We start from the raw sequence: 22,610 nt of genomic DNA on the forward strand, positions 1-22,610 counted from the left end.
CATATATCCAGGACGGGGTGTAATTACAGCGGCCGGTTCAAAGGTTATTTTTATTACCACGTAAATATACATAAAAGTGTGATATACCAACTTTTATCTGCCATGACAAACGAGTTGTCATCAACATTGCCCAGTGCCCCTAACAATAGGAGAAAGAGAAGCAAATGAGAGTCACTGAGTGTCCGTGGATTCATCTTCAGCTCTCCTGCAGTCTCTTCATCCACATAGACTCCTACTCGAACCGTCTCCTCGGCTCAAGATCCAAACCTCCGATATTTCCAGGAAGCCTTTGGGATACCTTCTTGCCCTCAACGCCCTCTTGAGCCAGTCTCCAGCAGCCCACAGCTGGTCCATTGCTGGGGTCACCGTCCTGTAGGGTTGTCTCCTATGCTTCTCAATGGTGGGGGGTGGGGGGAGTAAGTGTTCTCCCTTTTTTCTGGTCCCCTGCACTGGTCTACTGCTCCCAACCCCTCGCAGTTCGCTGCCCAGCACAGGTGCTACCACGTTGGGCATGGACCTCCACTAGAACCATAGAACACTACAGCACAGAAAATGGCCCATTCGGCCCTTCTAGTCTGTGCCGACCATCATTTTCGCTAGTCCCACTGACCTCCCATTTCATAACCCTCCAGGCCTCTCCCATCCATGTATATATCCAATTTATTCTTAAAACACACGATCGAATCCACATACACCACATCAGATAGCAGCTCGTTCCACTCTCTCACCACTCTCTGAGTGAAGAACTTCCCCCTAATGTTCTCCATAAACCTTTCCCCTTTCAGCTAAAATCTCGCATCCACTCTGACTATACCTCTCATAATCTTGTAAACTTCTATCAAATTTCCCCTCATTCTTCTTCGCTCCAACGAATAAAGTCCTAATCTGTTTAACCTTTCCCTGTAACTCAACCTGTCAACATCTTCTCTGCACTCTTTCAATCTTATTAATACCCTCCCTGTAGTTCAGTGACCAGAACTGCTCACAATATTCCAAAATTGGCCTCACCAATGTCTTAAAACAACTTCAACATAACATCCTAAATCCTGGATTTATAAAGGCTAAAATGTCAAAAGCTTTCTTTACACCTGTCCACCTGCGATGCCATCTTCAGAGAACTATATACCTAGATCTTTCTGCTCCTCCACACCCCTCAATGCCCAACCATTTACTGTCTGTGTCCTACCTTGGATTGCCCTTCTAAAATGGAACACCTCATACTTGTCTGCATTAAACTTCCATCTGCCATTTTTTTTGGATCATTCTCCCAGTTGGTCTAGATCCCTCTGCAAACTTTGAAAATCTTCCTCACTGTCCACAACGCCTCCTATCTTTGTGTTATCAGCAAACTTGCTGATCAAATTTACCACATTATCATTGATATATATATACAACAAACAACAATGTTTAATAAAAATATTGTTGGATCCTTTTTAACAGACCGTTTAAAGCTTGAATGGAGCTGTCGGCTTCAACACCGGGTAGTAGGACCCTGCAGAGAAGCACTGTGTCTCCATTCCCTGCTCTCGCTGCCTTTTTGTTTTTACTGCTCGTAGGCCTTTTGGACTGTTGGAGGAAACTCATGCAGCTGCAGGGTGAAGGAGGAAACTCCACACCAACAGCTCCACAGGTCAGGATTGAATGCAGGTTGCTGGACTTGGGATACAGTCATTTATTCTTTGATAGCAGCCATGTAGAACACATTATGGCAATGATAAACTTTCCTCATCAAGTCGCATTACGTAGCATCGTAATAAATAGAGGCAGGAAGAAGTTGTTCTTTCTGGTCTGCGATTCAGTGAAATTGTGACTGAGCTTTACCTCAGTGCCTCTCTCCTGCACTGCCTCTATGTCCATGCAATCCTGTGAAGTCATGCTTGGAAATGAAGTGAATGAACACTGAGCAACTTCTCACTTTGCTATCACCCTTGTGCAGAAGAGATTCAATCAGGCAATTAAGATTAGAACAACTAGGATTATTTACCCCAAAGTTGAGAAGTTTAAAGGGACATTTGATGGAAGAGTTTAAAATGGTGAGTGGTTTTATTGGAATAAGTACAAAATTAAATAACCAGAAAACAAATGCAACGTAATTGGCAAAAAGACTGGTGGGGATTAGAGAATTGTGTTTCCTGTGGTGTCTGAAAACAGAATCCACTCAACTTCCACACAAAATTGGATGAAGGGGAGTAATTTGAGGGTCTATGGTGTGAGGATGGTGATTGGTTGGATAGGTGTCTAAGAGGGGCTGAATGGCCTTCCCTGGCTCTGTGAGATGCCAGGAGGGGCTCCTGCTTCCTGACTATAGCACAGGGTCACCCATCTGTGAGAAGTCTGAGGAAATTTGGTACGTCATTGATTTCTCTGCAGGTGTACTGTGAGAAGTGCACTAACTGGTTACTTGATGGCTTGGTTTGGTCATTCGAGTGTCCAGAAACACAGAAGGTAGCAAACGCAGCTGGGTCAACCACGGGCTCCGGCCTCCCATCCATCAAAGACATCATGAAGGCAGCCAACATCGTAAAGGGCCCCCATCACCTTGGTCACAATCTCTGCACTGATCTCTTCAGTTACAAGGTACAGAAGCCAGACATCCAGTTTAAGAATCATTTATAATCCAACAGCGAATAGGCTCTTGAACCTCCCCTCACTAATCTAACCATAAACTACCCCGGAACCACAAAAAGACCTGTCTGCACTATTGAAGCACTACTTCTTTTTCCTTAAACTGTAATTGAATTTATTAGTCATTATTATTTATCAGTCCTTTATTATCTCCTTCAATATTGGGGTCATTGAATGTATTACTGTTGTAGTCGGTGTATCTTGCGTACCTGGTTGTCTGTAGCATGTAAGATGGTGAACATGTACGTGGTAGAACGTAGAGCATTATACACAGAATAGGTACAGTCCATCATGTGCCAAACTATAAAAACCTACTCCATAAAATAAATCTTCCATGCCTTACACCCATAACCCTTTATTTTTCTTGCATCCATGTACCTGTCTAAGAGTCTTTTAAATGTCTCTATTGTACCACCCCTGGAAATGTATTCCAGGCACTCACTTTCTCTGTGGTTAAAAAAAATACTTACCCCTGGTGTCTCCCCTAAACGTTCGTCCCCTCATCTTATAACAGATATCTTCGAGTTTGCAACTGTCGCCTTGGGAGAAAGGTGCTGGCTGGCTGTCTTGTCTATGTCTCTCATAACCACGAAGACTGATATTAAGTCACCTCTCAGCCTTCTTCACTCCAAAGAGAAAAATAGTAGCTCTATTAACCTTCTCCAATCAGGCAGCATCCTGATAAATCACCTCTCCAAAGCTTCCCCATCCATCTTGTAATGAGGCAACAGAACTGAATACAATACCCTAAGTGTGGTCTAACCAGGGTTTTATAGAGCTGCAACATGACCTCGCGGCTCTTGCACTCAATCCCCAAATAATGAAGGTCAACGTCTTGTAAACTAATGCATCAACCTGCACAGCCACCTTATCAGAATCAAAATTTATTGTCAAGAACATCATGAAATTCGTTGTTTTGCGGCAGCGTCACACTTATATAAACCACCTTACAAAATAGATAAGAATAGGCCAAGAAAAAGGAAAAGTCAAAATCGGTGGCACGGATGTGGGCCAAAGTGGCCTGTTACCATGCTGTACATTCTTCTAAATTCCAGCAAGTACGGTCCCAAGCCCCTTTTCCACTGACATCTTGTCCCAGGTGTCAAATGATGTCATTTCACACCAGGGATTAACCTCCTCTACCCCGACTCGTATCCCCCAGCGTGCTGATAACACCAGTGGAAAAGCCGCAGCAGAAAGTCACCCATTTCCAGTTGAAGGCAGAACGCTCCGATACCCGGGGCTGAGTTGTGTTCAGTGAAAAAGCAATTCGTGTCCCAGGAAAGGCTGGCCCAGTGGAGACAGCACAAAGGGCTTCCTATCCTGGGACACTGCACAGCCCAGTTAACTGAGATGCCAGTGGAAAAAGGGCTCTAGGCGACTCCTCACGGGCTAACCCCCGTCATCCCTGGCCTCTCTGCATGCAAACGGCCGTCTGCATTTCCCACCGCGACAGCAGCTGCAGCCCCATGTTGCATGGCTGACAGGAGAAAACTTGAGGGTGCATTTGCGAGAGGACTGCATCAGTGCAAATCATCCAGTTTCAAAATAAAATGATTGTATTTGCAATCATAATCCGTGTAACTGAACCTCTGTGGAATGTCTTCATGCAGCAGGAATATGGGAACAAAGGAAGGATGCATTCCATGTTGCCGTGACAACAGATTCCTCCCAGGCGACCCAACGAAGCCACAGGGGAGCCCTGATAGTGACCAGCGTGGGCTTGAAATGGGCCATTTTACACAGTGAGCTCGTGATGCTGAAAGGGGAGGCCGTCAGTGATGAGTCCATCAGGATATTCTTCTCCGAGCTCCGGTTCTGCACTGAAGTTCAGTAGGTGAAGGGTAAGGAAACAGCAGCTTCCACTCACAAGAAAGTTCAAAGTGTAAAAATGTATTGTTGGAATACATGCATGACATCATATACAACCCTGAGATCCTTTGATAGGGGATGAGGAGGAACTGCTTTTCCCAGAGAGTGGTGAATCTGTGGAATTCTCTGCCCCCACCCCCTGCTTTCCCCAAGGTCTCTCCATTCCCTGACTCATTTCGCTCAGACATGATAAATTCCACCTATCACATCCAATTAACACCTTTTTGTGGGTCTGGATTCCTCCCCCATTGTTTGAATTCTGAGACTTTCTGATTTTTCCTTGAAGAAGGGCTCAGGCCCAAAACGTCCGCAATCTATCTTTGTCTCCTATAGATGCTGAATAGACCGGCCGAGTTCCTCCAGCATTCCGGTGTGTTTACAATAATCACAGCGTCTGCAGCCTATTGTGTTTCACTCTTGGCCCGGAAGTGACCTCAGTAAATATATTTAAGACAAGGGTGGATAGATAGATAGACAAAGGAGGAAAAACCCAACCCCAACCAACCAATTTTCCCTTGCAACCGCTGCAACCGCTGTCTGCCTGTCCCGCATCGGACTTGTCAGCCACAAACGAGCCTGCAGCTGACGTGGACATTACCCCTCCATAAATCTTCGTCCGCGAAGCCAAGCCAAAGAGAGAGAGAAGAGGATAGATTTTTCACATAGTAGAATTAAGGGATATGGGGGGTGGGGTTGGTGGAGATGAGCCGATCATCAGATCAGTCGTGATCTCATTGAATGGCAGGGCAGGCTCGACGGGCCAGGTGGCCGACTCCTGCTCCTATCTCTTATGTTCCCTGTGGGCCAGGGTCAGCAAATCTATAGACCATTAACTGTAAACAAACTGTTTAAATACAGATATAAATACACAGTAATAAATAACGGTCATTACGAGTTCCCTAGTGTCAGTCTCAATCACCAACCCCTCAAGGATCTTGGGATCTCACGGGCTCCCTCAGAATGGTTTCCTGAGCTCCGTGCGTTGAGGTGGTCTGTGGTTCAGGCATTGAGGGTATGAAGTGGGAACTGAGGGCGGTAACTCCCATGGAGCAGAGGTTGGAGTTGAGGCTGAAGGCTACTCGAGCTGGAGCATTGCAGTGCCGGAGGTTTGGTGCTTCCTATGTGGAGTTTGCAAGAGCAGGTTCATTACCATCTGACTGTACATAGACAGCCTGATGAAACAGCATTTATCCAGACCATGGTGCACACAATTATAATTCATATAACTACATACATATTTTGGAATAATTTACTTGGTTCCAGGATACTGTTCATCAATCTCACAGTTAATTCTCCAGGCCGGCAGTCCTGCTTTTGGTGCTCCTGTACCCCATTCCTGGAGGACATGGGTCACAGCTCCTCTTGTGCTGGGTGGAAAAGGTCCTCTATAATTCTTTCAGCCTTATTGAAGCACTTTCTGTGACCCCTGGGTTTCCCCTGATTTCCTCCCCCCATATTGCCATCAGTGTTTTGGTGAGTGGTATAATCTGGGGGTGGGAATGTGGGGAGAATTAAAAAGTGGGATTAATTAAGGATCACTGTGAGAGTGTTGATGAATGTGGACCTGGTGGGTGGTCGACTCCGAGATATGAAGCAGACGGTTCCGTTTCAGCTCAACACTGCCAACTTTTCTAAGTACCCTGATACTTTAGGACAGCACGGTTAGCGTAGCGGTTATCCCAATGCTGTTACAGCGCCTGCGATCGGGACCAGAGTTTGAATTCTGCACCATCTGTAAGGAGTTTGCACGTTCTCCCCCTGTCTGTGTGGGTTTTCCCTGGTGGGATTTTGGTTTCCTCCCACCTTTCAAATCATACTGGGGTTGTAGTGAATTGGGTGTAATTGGGCGGCACGGGCTCGCGGGATAAAAGGCACTGTTACTGCACTTTATGTCTGCATGTCAAGTGGCTCTTTCTGTTAACTAGGTTTTTAACTCGTCTCTTCATTCAAGTCCATCGCTGTCTGCAGAACATTCCCTTCCTGCGTTGTTCCAACCTATCCCTTGAGGGCAGAGTTCATTCCTTTCCGATCCTGCCCTCCAGCCTCATAGGAACATCTCCTCACCACTGAAGGTAATGTCTGCTGAAGGCCCAGGTCACATTGGGGATCACACTTCTCTGCTCTCACTGCTGGCAGAGTCCTAGGGTGTATAAAGGAGTCAAGTTCTCCTGCTCTACAAGTGACCACCCTCCACCCTGCTTCACATCTCAGCCTTGTCAGAGAGAGCACCACTCTAGCATTGCCAGAAACAACTGACAGTTGAAGAATTAGTTAGTCTAGGGCCCATTTCACCCCAGGATTGTCTTTATACCAGCATAGGTATCCTGCTGCCATGACCTACAATGCCCCATTATGCCCCGTTCTTCTTGTTACTGTAAGCTGTCCAGGTTAGAGGAGTCCTGTTGTTGCTGCTGACCTCAGGCTAATTATTTTGAACCTTGAAGGCACCCTTCCTCTGCCACTACTCTCAATTTATCATTGTCCGCACAAAGCTATTTCCCCTCCGACTCCAGTCCATCCACTTTGCCCAACAAGGCAACCCACTTCTGAATGCTAAGAGTCAATCAAGCTCTTGCGAGATTCCTTGCACCAAATTCTGAGGGGACTGGTAGTGGAAAACTGGTGTTGGTCCGGGAACAGTGGATTGGAGTGGAGTGTGAGGATGTTGGTTTAGAGAACCATGTGATGTGAAGGGCTTAGAATTAAGAAATTGGTCTATGATGGTGTGGGTGGCAGGGGAGAATGGGGTGGGTGGAAAGTAGAGGCTGGGGGAGTAGAATGGGTGAGTTGTGGGGCGGGATGTGAAATGTGTGAGCTGATGGTTTAGGTCAATGGTTCTCAACCTTTTTTGGTCTGAGACCCACCTGGATTCCGTCCGCCCTAATGCCCACTAGTGGCCATGATTGAACAATATTTTCAAATTAAAGACAGCTCTGTAAGAGCTAATTTAAAGTACTTTATTTAACATTTTTAAAGACTCACGTGGAAACACCCTGCACCCCCACCAGTAGGCCATGTCCCACAGGTTGAGATCCACTGGTTTAGGTGAAGCAGGGCTGACTGGATTGGACCGAGGCTCTCGTCTGGCCACAGATTTGATGACACAGCTCTCATCACTGGGAGCTTGGCTGGGACCTGGTCCCACTGCAGCCTATTGGAAATGGACGACACTGCTATCAACACTGAACAATGGTGCAGGGTCGTGCCGACTGTGAATCCAATGTTCCAGAAGACCAGGCAGGTAGGCGACAGCTGTAACAGATGTGACCAGATGTTGCCCAACCTGCTTAGGGTCCCCAACTCTTTGTTTTCATTCAAATTTCCAGCATCTGTGGTTTTTGGTTTATAAATTATAACAGTAGAACATGCAACATTGAACTGTATAAAACTTGAATGTGTAAAAACAATGCTGGAAAAACTCAGCAGATCAAATGGTGTACTTTACATCTCTGGTCACTTGTCACATCGCATCAGTGGCCAGTCCATTTTTGAATCCCACTCCTGTGCTCACATCTGTGCATGGGCTCATGTACTATCCCACCCAGACCACCTGTAAATTGGAAGAACAACACTTCTCTGGTCTCTGCTACCCTCCTCTCCGTTCTCCCTCCCCTGTCCCTCTGCCTTCGTTCCTCCAGCTCTCTACCCCCTTCCCTCTCCATTCACAGCCAACCCTACTCCCTGCCTGCTGGTGTTCCCTCCCTCCCTTATCCACCTATTACCTACCTGTGGGACCGTGCTCCTCCCCCGCCCCAACATTTTTCCATACCTTGACCAAGGGCTCAAGCCTGAATCGTTCGTTGGTTCTGTATTTTTACCTTTGCTCCATAAAGGACACTGTTTTACCTGCTGAGTTTCTCCAGCTTTATGGTCTCACTTCAATCACGATGACTATAGACCTTCGAGTTTTACTTAAAACTTGAATGTAAGCGTGTTGATCAATGTATGGAAATATGCTGTTAACAAATAATTTCTATGTATATACAGACATAAATTATGAAGATATCCTGAGCCAGAATAGATGAAGATTAATATATTACATGTATCGATGCATCTTAAATATAATGTGTCTGTGTGTTTATGGTCTTAATGAATCATAAAATGTGTTTTGATCAAACCTACCCTATCAGCACTCGTGCCTCTTGACTGGAATTAGCTGGCCACACTCCTCTGGGGGTCAGTGAGCACTGAGGGATATCGTTTTCCCTCATTTTTACTGGAGCTGCAGATTCAAGCCACTGCCCCTGCTTTTTAGCCCTTTGCTGTGGGAATGTTGGATGATGGTTCTGTTGAAGTTAGTGTGTTAACTCTGCAAGGCAAGCCCATAAATTGGAGCTCAGCCACACTGCATGGCTCCCAAGTCTCATCCATCTGTCCACGCGGAGTGAAAGGTTGGATGAGATTTCGATCTATTTGGAAGATTCTGCAGAAAGCACCTCTCGGTTGTATGTATCCTGATGTCTATAACATGTGCTTTCAGTTTGTTGACTGTTCTGTGCTTGCCATTGGTGCTGGGAAAGTGTGGACGATTGCCTTCACTTCCATCCTGCGGGGATGAGTGTGGAAACACATCGGTTTTTAACAGTGCAAACGGGAGTGGATACCCATGCATGTCTGAGAAATGTGTGCTGCCTCGTAGGCTCATGGAGTCAATTGCTTGAGTGTCTGGGTAAGAATTGCATGAAACCCTGAATCACATATTTTACCTGCTCTTTCCCCCAGTGAAGGCCAGAAGTGAGTTGCTACAAAGTGTTCTGGGTTGTGTGCTGAGTTTCATTCATTAGCACCTAACAGAATTAATCCACTGCTGTAACCAGGGTTATAGCTCTTCTGATTTGGGTTAAAGCTCGATTCCATCACCCATCACTCCACTCTGAAGTTGTGTATGGGGAGAGGGAACAGAACATCAGACGTCGCTTCAGAGGTCAGTAGTTTAGGCTTGGGGGGGGCGGGGGGGGAATAGAAACAATATGTGTAGTTATCAATCCCAGCTTTTAAAGTCCACCATTCTCCGTCAGAGATTGAGCCCATCCCCAATTGCCATTTTTCTGTTTTCCTGCTCATTTTAGAGGTCTCAAACTGTCAGTATCACTTCCCTGCATATCTGCCCCTGCCTGCACCCCATTTCTCTCACCCTCTCAGTCAGGGCATCCGCACTTCCCAAATATTCTCAGTACGGGGGTATCTGTACCTGCCCAATTCTCTCTTACAGAGGTCTCTGTGCATTCCCATTGCCTGCTCCCCTTTGACCTCTTGAAGTAAGGGCCTCTGTACCTGTCCATTGAACTTTTATCTACCCTTTAAGCCCCTTTGGTTTGATCAGGTCCATTCCCATGGCCGACCAGTCTCTCTTCTGCCTGCTCTGGTGTGCAGAATCTGCCCAGCCTTGTTGCTGTGTGTTCTATTGGAGGCAAGGTCTGATTGGCAGTCTCCAGTGTGGAGGCTGGCTTTGTGAAATCCTGGTAATTGAATTCCGTTTGATCCGCCACGCAGCTGTTCCCAGGACGCATCCACCTTCAGTTATCCATTTATGTGCTGCAAATGCAATCTCAGCCCATCTGCTTGGGAAGTGAATTTAATTGTAACAAAATGCCCTGTGTTGGCGAGGAGCTGTGGGAACGTTCCCTGGAGGTGAAAGGGGTAGGCGCCGAGGGATGGAGGATTCATTTACCAAGGAACAGAAGGACCTCTGTGCCATGCAAAGCCCTTGCCACTTCGTGCACACACCGACCAGAGAGCCAGCCTGTGTCTCTCAGCGGTCAGCCCACACTCAGCTGATGAGCAAGGGAATATCACAGATGATAGCATTAAACACAGCCTCTCTCTCACTTCATGAAACCCTGTCTAATCTGAGCATTTCCCCATCTCTTGTTCCTTCTCTTTTCTAGTCTCTCTCACTCATTCTGTTTTTTCCAAAATTAATTTATTGAGCATCAAAAGCAACTTCATACACATTATTCAGATGTACATTGTGTTCCTGTTTATTTTAAACAAATAAACGGACACACATACACAAACATTTACATATACCCTCAGATACACGCCTGGACCCCCCACCCCCTGACCACTTTGGCACCTCTGCTGACGGTATCATCGGTCTATTACTGATTCTACCGGTACAACCATCTCACAGTTAGACATTTACTCCGTAAGGACTCGTAATTCAGGGAAATAATGCATAGAGATTTGACGTTTATGGACAAATTTTCCTCTTAATGTGTATTTGGATTTCTCCAGTTTAATAAGGAAACTGATATCCTTAATCCATTGTTTAATAGGACCGGTCAGACTTCCAGTGTAGCAGGATTAGACGCTCGGCAAATAGAGATTTAAATGCTAAAGGGCCTTTCTGCAGGGAATTGAGGGAGTTGTCGGAGATTCTAAATATTGCATTTTATTTCTCTGTAAACACTAATCTCTTTCCTCTGCCTTTTTTTCGCTATGAATTATGCCTTTTTAAAAATCTCTCCCCACTGCCACTCCCCTGCCACTATCAATCATTTTCTTATTGGAGCACCATCTGTTTCTAGAACTGACATCGGTAAATATTTGCTGAGCGGAAGAATCAAGCAGCTGCTTCCTTCGAATCTGTTCCATCCGTTCCCTCAAAACCACCCCAATGCAAAGGAGGTTCACTCACATGATTCCGGGAACGAAAGGGTTACCAATATGAGGAGCGTTTGACAACTCTTGGTCTGTACTGATTGGAATTTAGAATGGGGGGGGTAGAATCTCATTGAAACATTTCAAATGTTGAAAGGCACGGAGAGAATAGATGTAGAAATGGTGGGAGCATCTTGGATAAGAGGGCACAATGGGCTTAGAACAGAAATGCATAGGAATTTGTTGTCAGAGATGGTGTGGTCATTACCTGTATTAAAGGCAGATATTGAGAGGTTCTTGATTATTCAGGGTATTAAAGGATATGAGGAGAGGGCTGGGCAGTGGGCCTGAGCGGAAGAATGGATCCGATGATTAAATGGCCAGGCAGACTCGATGGGCTGAACAGCCTAATTCTGACCCCCCCAGGTAAGGCTCCTCACACATTAGGGATTCGTTTGGAATTATCGTTGTGGCGAAAGGGAGACATGTAGAACAGATCTGGCCGCCATCGCGGGTGTGGAGTTTCAGCGGCCATGTTCTCCCGTCATAACCTGTCCAGTGTTTCCCTCATCCTGTCATCATCGTCCAGCCTTTGATCAACGTGGAGAGCAGAAATGCAGCAGCAGGCAACCATGAACGAAAGCTTCCAAGGTTGGGAAACCGGGCAGTCAGCGTGATAAAAGAGGAAAACAAAGCAGCATGTGGGTGGGGGGTGGGGTGAGCCCTAAATGACCCCACTGCCAACATGTCGGGTCAAAGCTCTGCAGCCATGATTGCTGCACAATTAACCCTGACTAAATGGGAGGAGGCATCGGTCCTCTGTGGTTAGTATGGGATTACGTAAGATGGTATGGTCGGGAACCATTGCTCTACAAGAATTGAAGGATTTAGCAGAGACAGTATTGTTGATACTTCTTCAGTGCCTTGGGGTGTACAGGAGGGAGAGGATCACTGTTATCCAGTAAACCAGAACATACAAAGGCCACGAAATCCTGCTGTTCTCATCCTGCGGCCGATTCCTGACCCACTCATCCAACCCCAGTTTTCGCTCACTTGCTGCACGAAGTCCAGTGGTTCCTACCCACAGCGCAGGCTACTTCTGGTGAAATGGGGATGTGGTGGCAATGCTTCTGAGGGAGGCTACTTTGTGCTGCCGACCAACTGCAAGAGGCCGCTCAGCCCGCAGGCTGGGCTAGCAGTACTCATCCCCCAGGGACTCTACCGAGTCGAGATCGTCCACTGAGCCTGCCCTCAGCAGGATCCTGGGACCCAGGCTGGGGAAGACGTCGACGGAGTCGGAGGAGGACTGGTTGAAATGTTTTGGGAAATAGGCCAGCCCCTCGGGTCTCTGCTTCAGGCTGCGCTTGACAGTTTTCTGGGACTGGCGCAGCTCGAGGGCAGTCTTGGTGTAGATGTTCAGAGCAGTGACCGAGGATGCCATGCAGAACGTGAAGGAGATCCAGGCCAAGCTGTAAAGCAGCACAGGGTTAGGGAGAATCCGCCTGGCACCACCCCACCTGGCACTGCCCCTTGCCTCGGGCACCTTGTACTCACTAGAAGGACCAGCCGAAGTCCCAACGGTGGGGTCTCCAGTCCTTCGGTCCTTGACTTGCTGTCACTTGGAAGACTTGTGTGTACATCATGTGGGCAACCATTCCCAGCAGGCCTGGGAATTAAAAAAAAGGCACTACTCATTGGCATGTAGTCGAAGGTGTACACAAAATGGGGCCACTGCTGAAGCAGTTGGATTGACGGTTGCTGCTGACCTGGAAAGAGCGGAGACACAGCGTTGTCCCTAATGCCGGTGGCTCTGTCCAGGCTTTAAACAGCCTGTTAAAAGGAGCTGATGGTTTTTGTAATCAAAATCTTGTAAACACAGGTCTGGGTCCAAGATGGCGGCGCCTGTGCTCAGCAGCGGCCACAAGGGGTTGCAGACTCCAGGGAGCAGTGGATCGCCGCAGAGTACCAGAAATGGGGAGGACATACCCATGTTGAGGAGATGACCCTGCAGACCAGCAACGTGTCCAGAGGCTGACAGTGACCACGGCGACAGACCAGCAAGGCACTCGGTAGATAAGGGACCGACTCAAGCTGCAGTCGAGGGCCTGCACAGGCTGCTGGAGACTGACTTGGTTGGGGAGCCAGGATTCTAGAGGGTGCTAAGGGCAAGAAGGGCTCCCAAAGGGCCTTGGGCACTGAAGGCTTCCTGAACGTATTGGAGGTTTGGGTCCAGAGCTCGAGTTACTGATGGTTCAAATGGGAGTCTGTGGGGCTGCAGGGAGCAAATCTACAGATGCTCAAGCATCTCTGAAGGGACTCTCTTTTACTTCTCTTGCTCTCCTGCTGTAAGGGGCACCGGGCAACTCTAATGGGCACACTTTGTCTGCCTTACGACAGGCAGAAGGCAGCGTTGTGTAACATTACATGACAATAAAGGAACCTTGAATTCAGTGGTGCATCCACACCGGTGTGCCTCATGCACACTCTCAATTGTACTAACATGAACTAATAGTGTAACACATTTGTACAATAGGTACACAAACGTGTGTGCCATAGTCACAGATATCCACTGACATGCTCACACATCAACGTCCTTACACTGTGAGCAACTATGAAGTTCCTGGGGCTGTGTCAGAATTGACAGGAATTGATTGCAGGAGCTGCCTAGAGTTTGTGGATATTTGTGAGCAGAGGAAGTTGCTCTGTCCCTGTGACCTTCCTGCCATTTACAAAGCAGAACTCACCTGACAACACCGAGAAGATGGCTGCAAATGCATTGAGCTCGAGTCCACAGGTAGAATTCTGAGGTAAGCACAGCTCCAAACCCATCAACAGGAAACTAATGGACAGCAAAGCAACGTAGAGAACTTCGGAGACCAAGGAGAGCCACAGTATACCTGGATCACAGGAGAGAAGGTCAGTGCAGGGACACCTGGGTATAGTATACATCAGGAACATAGAAAGATGTGCACAAAGGATGTACAAGCACTCTGCAGATAGACTGAGCAAATAAAATGGTGTGGGGGCTCACGAGGATTTTAGGAATGAAAGGGTTATTATTATGAGGAGCGTTTGACAGCTCTTGGCCTGTACTCATTAGAATTTAGGAAAATGGGGTCGGGGGGATCTCATTGAAACATTTTGAACGTTGAAAGGCATTGACATTAGATGTAGAAAGGTTGTTTCTCATGGTGGGAGAGTGTAGGACAAAAGGGCATAACATTAAGATTGAAGGCCATCTGCTGAGTGGATGCAGAGGAATTTCTTCAACCAGAGGGTGGTGAATCAGTGGAATTTGTTGCCACAAGCGGTTGTGGAGGCCGGGTCATTGGGTGCATGTAAGGCAGAGATCGATAGGTTCTTGATTAGCCAGGGCTTCAAAGATTATGGGGAGAAGGCCGGGCGGTGGGGCTGAGTGGGAAAAATGGGTCAGCTCTTGATTAAATGGTGAAGCAGAGTGGATGGGCTGAATAGCCTGTTTCTGCTCTTATGTCTTATTGAATTCATGGTTGTATTAAAGTATTTTCTGGATCCATATCTTGAGAAATCAGAGGAGAAGGGCTTTTATTTATAATATTGTTTCAAGAGAGAAGACTGATTGATGACCTGGCGATTAAGAAGTCTTTGGGGAAGAGTGATCATTGTATCAGGAAATTTAATGTTACTTAGTTCAATTTGAAATAAATCAAACCATTGAGATGAACATTAGTCAAAGGTGTGAATGTCAGGATAAGTTAGTAACATTTGAAGAATTAATACATGGCTTATGGCAAATCTTTATCCATTTTAGGCAGAAGAGCCTGATAGAAAAAAAAGTGGTCCAGCCACAGTGACGAGAGGTTCTAGACTGTGTGAGAGGAAAAGAAGGAGCTGACAATGCCAGCAAAGGAACAGTAACCCTGGGGGGCTGGGGGAGGTCCAGGGCAGGACCTGAAAAGAGTGTTTAAAATGTAAGTTAAATGGTTAAAATAAAGTGTACATTTCTAAAGATAGTTCCTTCACAGTGTGTCAGCAGAAAACATCGGGGAATAGCAGAGAAATTCAACAATGTTTTTTATGTTAGTCTTTTCAGAGGAGACAAAATATGGAAACACTGGAGCTAAATGAAATTGAAATTAGTAATGAAGAACTAGAAACACAGTCAATGAGGAGAAATGAATGGAATTAAATCCAATAACACCCCCCCAGACCTGGATCCACGGGATTTGAAGGAGGTGGCGATGGAGACTTTGAATGCCTTGGTTGTCATCTGCAAAGTTTCACAGATTCTAGAACGCTCCGTCTCCTTGGGGTTGAGGATGGCCTGCTTTCTCTCCTGTGGGCCTTGAGGTGGCTTTTGAGGCCAATGTGGGGACACACAAACTCTGCCCCATCTGTGGCAGAGTCATCTGGTCATACAGCAAAGGAACAGACCCTTCATCCCATCAAGTCCAGACCAACCACTGAGTATGCTCACTCAGAACATAGGAAATAGGAGCAGGGGTTGGCCATCTGGCCAATTGGATCTGCTTTGATATGGCAGAGGACCAGCCTTTCCCCATAAACCTTAATTCCCTACCATGTACAAATCTACCTATCCATACCTTAAACATACTTAATGAGGCAGCCTCTACTGCTTCCTTGGGAACACGCTGCACTTTCCGACCCTTCTATGCCCTGGCAAATGAGGTGCACGTGTGAGAGTCTCTGCCTTGACTACCCTCACCCCAGACTGTGTGTTACAATCTACAACCACCTGTGGGAGTGGGGGGGCGGGGGGTGATTCTCTTCAGATTGTAGACCCCTATGCCTTATGGAAAAGGTTCTTGAACTACATTCACTACCTGCATGTCCAATAATTATGACTACCTGTACCTCAATCAAGGGGTGTGTTGGTGAAGAATCAGGATGGGAAGTCTGATCTGTTTGCCAGGTTCAATGCATCAGTGATGTCCAGGCTACTAACCCCACAAATGTGCATTTGTATCCAAAAGGAAACATGGTGGAAGGTAGCAGAACCAGGGCCGTGCAGGTCCCAGCGACAAACAGCAATGAGAGAGAGATGCAGGGATTAGTGTGGAAGATGAACAGATGGAGAGAGGAAGAACAATGAGACACCAGGGAGAAGGACAGGGATGTGGTGGGAACTAGGAGAGAGAGAAGGTATGGAAGGGGGACAGAGAAGGAGGAAGAGAGAGAGAGAGAGAGAGACATGGGGGAGTGGGAAAGAAAGAATAGCTGGGTAGGGGTTCTTGCTTAATACAAAAATGAATGTGAACATCTCTGCCCCTCCCAATGAAAATCACACCATCTGCAAATTCAAATTTTCAGTCTCAATTTAAGTTTTCAACCCCCTTTATTGAGGATTGGTTTCAGACTTCTCCAAGATTCCCCATCCTTTTCCTGATTCTCCTCCCAATCATCAGACTTCCTTTCCCCATTCCCCTCCAGCCTCTACCCCCATCCAGCCCCAGACATCCTCTGTCTTCCATCAGCCCTTCCAGCCCATCACCCTATCACTGTCTGGCACGTAGTCAAACAAGAAAGTCTGCAGACTGGGGTCGAGTGCAACAAACCAATGTGCCGGAGAAACTCAGCAGGTCACGGAGCGTCCACAGGTAGTAAAGGGTCACCAACGTTCCAGACCATATCAATTCTGAATCCAATACTAGACCAAATCCTTACTAAAGGAGGTTGAAGAGCCCAGCACAAAACATTGGCTAACATTCACTTCCCATGGATGCTGCATGACCTGCTGAGTTCCTCCATCATGTTTGTGCGTTGCATTGTATGCCCAAAGTTCCAGCCTCCCTCTCCCACAATCAGCCCTGCTCCGGACCCCCAGACAATCCCATCTCGTGTACCTGGTGCCCACTTACCTTGTTGTGTGATAGGTGTCAAGTCAATGAAACTCCTGCACTCCTCCCCTGAAATGAGACAAGTTGTTAATCACTGGGCATGTCTCTGCTCACCTCTCTTCCCTCATCCTGCAACCTCTCAAGGGACTGAATTAAGGGAAGACTGAACAGACAAATGTTCACATACACCCTCAGATACACGACCAGACCCCCCACACTCCACCCCCCCCCCCCCCCCCCCCACCACCTTGGCATCTCTGCTGACAGTATCATCAGTCTATTACCGATTGTACTGGTACAATTCTCACAGTTAGACATTTACCCAATAACCACTCATAATTCAGACTTCCAGTGTAACAGTGCAACTTGGCTAATAGGGATGTAAATGCTATCACGTCTTTTTGCAGGAAATCTGGGGAGTTGTCAGAGATTCCAAATATTTCAGTGAATGAGCAGAATGGCGAATTGATTTTAAATATTTTGGATAGTGAGCTGAAGATTTCAGAACCCCAGTATTTTGAAACACTTGGGTGACAAGGGGAGCTGTTACATTGATTGCATTTGCCTTCTATTACAGATTTATAGTTTTTTTTAATCTCAATCTGTCGTAGTTATTAAATTTAGTTCATTAGAAGCCTCAATCACATTGGATCCACGAGTTGCCGCCGTGTGATGGGACAGGACAGATGGAGTAAGCTAGGGTGACGGTAACAGGCAGTCGGGCTAAATGGTCTTTTCTGTGCTGACACTCCATGCAATCATACTTTCCGTTAATGCAAGGTGTTGAGTTTACACCCTATGTGCTGACCAGCTGCATCACAGTCTGGTACGGAAACACCAATACACCCAAGAGTCCCTCAAAAGGTAGTGGACACAGCCCAGGACATCAGAAACAAAGCCCTCCCCACCGTCGAGACCATTTACAGCGAACACTGCCATTGGAGAGCAGCAGCAATCATCAAGGATGTTCTCGCAGCTGCCATCAGGAAAGAGGTTCAGGAACAGCTGCTCCCCCTCCACCACCAGACTCCTCAACGACAAACTCAATCAAAGACTCATTTAAGGACTCTTACTGTTGCATTTTACTGATTTTTTTTCCCTCACTATTACACAGTTTGTTCACATTTCTTTATCTGTTTACATGTTTACGTTGAGTACAGTTTTTTTTGGACTACCAATAAATGGTGATTCTGCCTGGCCCGCAGGAAAAGGGAATCTTAGCTTGTATGTGATGTCATGTATGTTCTCTGACAAATCTGAAATCTGGTGTAGTTGTGTTCCAGGTTTGCATGCCCCGACCTTCTGACCGAGTACCAGTGAACATCACAGAGGTGAGGGGTCATGTATAAGGCTCCACAAAACTATGCCTCAGGTTGTGGGTCCATGCACAATGTTGGGTGGGTCCAGACTCGAGGTGTTGCTCAGGAGGTGGGGATGAAAGGGGTTCACGTTGTGGGGGGCACTGGGGCAACTCCAATGTTCACCTGAGAGGGCATGTGAAGGGCCCAGGTTCAGGGGACCCCAAGGAGTCTGCAGCCTGGGGCCCAGTGCATCCACCTGAGTCCCAGGTCAGGCACCAGGAATTCACGACTAGCACAGAAATGGTTGGTGCCAGGCATGACCCCTACAATGTTCTCCGGCCATGACTTCCAGCCCTGACCTCCTCAGGTAACCTCTGCCCTTGACCCCCAACCATGATCTCCTGCCCTGACCTCCAGCTGTGAGCAGCAGTCACCTGGCTGACCTGAGGTGTTGACCCCCTTTCCACCCCACCACCATCGACCTGGGAACACAAGTCCCTACCTGTGCCGGTGACGTTCTCCTCGCACGAGACCCAGATCCCAGTGTGGAACGCCCGGAAGGTAAAGCGGTCGTCCCCCATCTCCCAGTTGTACTCGCTGTTGCCCAGGTTGGTGTTGGACCCGGCATTGGCCGCAAGGGTGCACTCTGTTGTTCTGGCCGGTGTGCAGGGGAATTTTGGCACCTTCTGCGTGCCCACACACCAGTGGGTGGAGATTAGGGCGGTGGCCGCCAGGCTCACAGCCACCAGGCCTAGCAGGAGGGAGAGCATGTCACGGTTCATCGCCCCCTTACGTCTGAAACACAACAGACCACCAGTGATGGCACATACTGGGGTGGGGGAGGGGAGGGATGGAGGAGGTGATTCTGTGAACACTAGGTGCAGAATAGTGGGGTGGGGGGAAGGATGTAATTCTCTGAACACTGGGCGCAGAGGGGTCCATAGAACACTAGACATGGGGTAGGGGGGACCAGTGATCACTGGGTGCGGAGGGAGTCCACTGAACACTGGGTGAGGATGGGGAATCCCGTGAACACTGGGTGCAGAGGGAGTCCACTGGGCACGGAGGGAACATTGATCACTGGGTGCAAAGGGAATCCACTGAACACAGGGTACGGAGTCCAGTGAATGGGTTAGTAGGTGCAGGTTGTCTGGTTCAACAGGCCATGTTTTGAAGGCAGGGTCGGAAGTTCTTCCCAGACTTATCTGAGGAAGGGGTTTCAGTAATAATTGGGGCAACAGCAGTGATTCTCAACCTTCCCACTCACATACCCTGACTAATCACAGAGCCCCGATGGCAGAGGGATTACTTAAACGTGGGATGTGAGTGGAAAAAAAAAGGTTGAGAACCACTGGTTTACAAGATTCTGAGAGGCCCAGGTAAGGTGGACGGCCTGTGCCTGTTTCCCGGGGCAGGGACAGCAAATACCAGAGGACGTCTGTACAAAGTGAAGGGAGAGACATTTGGGGGAGACGTCGAGGGTGTTTTTCTTTCCAGAGTTGTGGGAGCTGGGAATACCTTGCTGGGGATGTTGGTGGGAAGCTGAAAAAGGAGCTTAAGAGATTCTTAGACAGGCACATGGATGGAAGAAAATACAGGGTAGGGAGGGGTTAGTAGGAATATGTACATCGAGGGCCAAAGGGCCTCTACTGTGTTGTAATGTTCTATGAACTCTCTTCATCTGTGGGGGTGGGGGGAGGAGTAGGGAAACCTCCTCAGGAAAGGTCCCTTCTGGCGGAGATGTTCCAATCTGCAGCCAAATCTCCACGCTGCACCCCCCCCCCACCCTCAACTCCCAAAACTGCAGATAATCAATGGTACTATTAACTTACGCTCAGTGTTGTGGAGTCCCTGCTGTTGCTCTGACTCCAGATCCTGGGAGAGGATGGTTCCCTCTGGCACTCTGAGTGACAGGTCTGCTTCTTCATCGCTGCTCAGGGGATGGGGGGGTTTAATCCCAATGTCCGCCTTTGATTAGATACTAATCCTTCTACCATCTCAGCAATCTCTCCCTAAGCCGCTGATGATTAAAACCAGCCTTCTCGGAAGGTAGGTGGTGTGAAAGAGGAACCTGACCCTCCTCCCTCTCCTACACAGAACATCCCACTCTTTCCCCCCCCCCCGACCCCCATCCTCACTGCACCCCTCAGCCCCTGCTCCCCACCAACTCCCCTCCCCTAACCCCAAATTGTGAGAGCAGGGGAAATCAGCCCCCGTCCCCTCCTTGGCAGGTGGTGGGATCTCACGTCATAAGGATGTAAGAAATAGCAGCAGGAGCCAGTCCCACTCTTCAACGAGATCACGGCTGATCTGATGGTCGGCTCATCTCCACCGACCACCTTTTCCCCATGTCCCTTAATACCCTGACTATGTAAAATCTACCCAACTTTCCCTTAAATATATTTACTGAGGTCACCTCCACTGTTTGAATGGGCAGTGAATTCCACAGATTCACCACCCTCTGGGAAAAGCAGTACCTCCTCATCTCTGTCCTAAACCTACCCTGAATCTTGAGGCTATGTCTCCTAGTTCTGGTCTCCCCACCATTGGGAACAACCTACCTACCTCCATCCTATCTCTGCCTTTCTGAATTTTATAATTTCTATAAGATCCCCTCTCATTGTCCAGTTAGTTCAGTCCCAGACGACTCAATCTCTCCTCATTCGCCCATCCCCCCATCCCTGGAATCAACCTGGTGAACCTCCTCTACACCACCTCCAAAGCCAGTCCATCCTTCCTCAAATATGGAGACCAGAACTGCACGCAGTGCTCCAGATGCGGCCTCACCGGTACCTCGTACAGTCACAGCAGAACCTCCCTGCTCCTAAACTCTGTCAGTGGGGGAAGCCAGTGGACTAGAGGGACTACTGTCACGGGGGAAACGAGCCTTGCTGCTGGAGGGGGGAGGAGGGTAAATCACAGTCAGAACTCAGGAGGCCCTGACGTTTCCTGGCACCAGGACCTGCAACCAGTGGTCATCGACGTGTGGTTGAACAATGTATGGCAGACCAGGGCCCCGAGACAGCCTCACCGTTGTTTTCCCTCCTCTGCGGATACTGCTCATCCTGCAGAGACCTTCCAGCAGGGTGCTCTGAACTTTCCCATCCATTCGAGCGAGTGACACCACCCCGATCTTGCTCAAAACTCCCATACTGACCGCCTCAGTCCACTGCCTTCTATATGATTCAGGGTTGTCTAGAGCAGTGTTACTCACCACTGCTCTGCAGACCACTGGTCACCCACAAGTCTGTCCTGGGAGCTGATGATAATTATTACCAATAGAATGAACAATATGTAAGACAAGGCTGTAAATTTGACGGCAAAAACAACACCAGAAGCAAACAAAGATCTTGCCGGCGAAGGGGAGGGGATTAAACAATTACATCTGCAGAGTTTTAGTACAATACACAAAGGAGCTGTGGAAGGAAACGGGAACCAACGTTTCAGGCCTGGGCCCTGCGTCAGAATGACCTGAGCTAGGGCTCGGCTACACCCTCCCACCACTGACATGGGGCGAGATCGTTGTGGGACAGGTTAGTTTCACCCCATGGATGTGCGAGAGGAACCGCGGGTCCAGGCACTCGGTGTCCCTGCTCGGCCGAGCAGCTATCTGCAGGGTTATCCTTCCACGTCAGAGGGGTTGTTGGAAGCAGTCTGTGAGGGAGGGAAAACAGAACCACTGCAGAGGCTTTGGTCCACCAACTCCTCACAAGTTCCAACCATCCCTTGCTTTCCCACCCCACCGTAAGCCCCCTACCCTGGTTTCAAACACCTCTGCAATGGGAAAGTTTCTATCTTACCTATTTTATTGGAGGTCGAACCTTTCCTCTATAAAATATGGAGCAGCATTCCTGTCCAACAGAGTGGCTCTGCAGTGAGAACCCAAAATTGTCAGCCAGAGAACGCAAGGAACAGTTGCTCAGAATGTGAGTGAATGTGTTGTCTATGACTGGAGTTCAATATTTTTTGGCATTACCAATAAATATAAATTCTGCCTGGCCCGCAGGAAAAAGACTCTCAGGGTTGTATGTGTTGGCATGTATGCAGTCTGACAATAAATTTTATGTGTGAGAATAACTCACGTACGTGTGTGTGCATGTACGTGTATGCGAGCACGTGCCAGTGTGTGAAGCAGCTCTTGCCATCGCTTGCCCCAACCTCCCTTCTGTCCACTCCCTCTGCCCTTCCTCTGCCTTGGGAAAGCAGCAACATATTAAAAAACCCACCCTCAATCACATTCTCTCCCCACACCCCTCTAATGGGGCAGAAGACACAAATTTTAAAACACACCTGAGATTTTCTCCTCGGCCATTACCAGACTACGAACCCACCTCTCACGGTAAAGTGCTGTATGCCTGGGCACTCTGTTGTC

General features: G+C 48.0%; 2 protein-coding genes across 10 annotated transcripts in view; one reads left to right on the top strand and one right to left on the bottom strand.

The window, feature by feature from the left end:
* Positions 1 to 16,162, top strand: part of fam234b (family with sequence similarity 234 member B) — a 51,646-nt gene extending 35,484 nt beyond the window's left edge. Inside the window, exons 12-14 of one of the 7 annotated variants that reach the window (XR_011347837.1) lie at positions 4,239 to 6,569; positions 14,891 to 15,050; positions 15,164 to 16,162. Coding sequence is in view for 4 of the 7 variants with exons in the window: in XM_069907937.1 (XP_069764038.1) it covers positions 4,239 to 4,462 (224 nt within the window). In the remaining 3 variants the exon portion in view is untranslated. Of the gene's footprint in view, positions 1 to 1,440; positions 4,219 to 4,238; positions 7,230 to 8,484; positions 8,636 to 14,890; positions 15,051 to 15,163 lie in introns of those variants that run through there. The other 6 variants (XR_011347839.1, XR_011347838.1, XM_069907937.1 and 3 more) reach the window with 6 other exon arrangements.
* LOC138748169 (germ cell-specific gene 1-like protein) lies at positions 10,405 to 22,608 on the bottom strand. 3 transcript variants are annotated; one of them, XM_069907943.1, is made up of 6 exons: positions 22,529 to 22,608; positions 18,741 to 20,168; positions 16,959 to 17,006; positions 13,845 to 13,997; positions 12,655 to 12,766; positions 10,405 to 12,569 (listed from the first exon to the last, which is right to left on the bottom strand). In XM_069907943.1, exons 2-6 carry the CDS (start codon positions 19,192 to 19,194, stop codon positions 12,293 to 12,295), a joined length of 1,044 nt encoding a protein of 347 aa, XP_069764044.1. In that variant the 5' UTR covers positions 19,195 to 20,168; positions 22,529 to 22,608; the 3' UTR covers positions 10,405 to 12,292. The 3 variants fall into 3 exon arrangements, with proteins under 3 accessions (XP_069764044.1, XP_069764045.1, XP_069764043.1); XM_069907944.1 differs by lacking the exon at positions 22,529 to 22,608 and having other exon boundaries at positions 18,741 to 19,033; positions 20,071 to 20,339; XM_069907942.1 differs by lacking the exon at positions 22,529 to 22,608 and having other exon boundaries at positions 18,741 to 20,339.
* Between the last annotated feature and the right edge of the window lie 2 nt (positions 22,609 to 22,610).

The sequence above is a fragment of the Narcine bancroftii genome, chromosome 13 (genome assembly GCF_036971445.1).
Source record: "Narcine bancroftii isolate sNarBan1 chromosome 13, sNarBan1.hap1, whole genome shotgun sequence".
NCBI lineage: Eukaryota > Metazoa > Chordata > Chondrichthyes > Torpediniformes > Narcinidae > Narcine > Narcine bancroftii.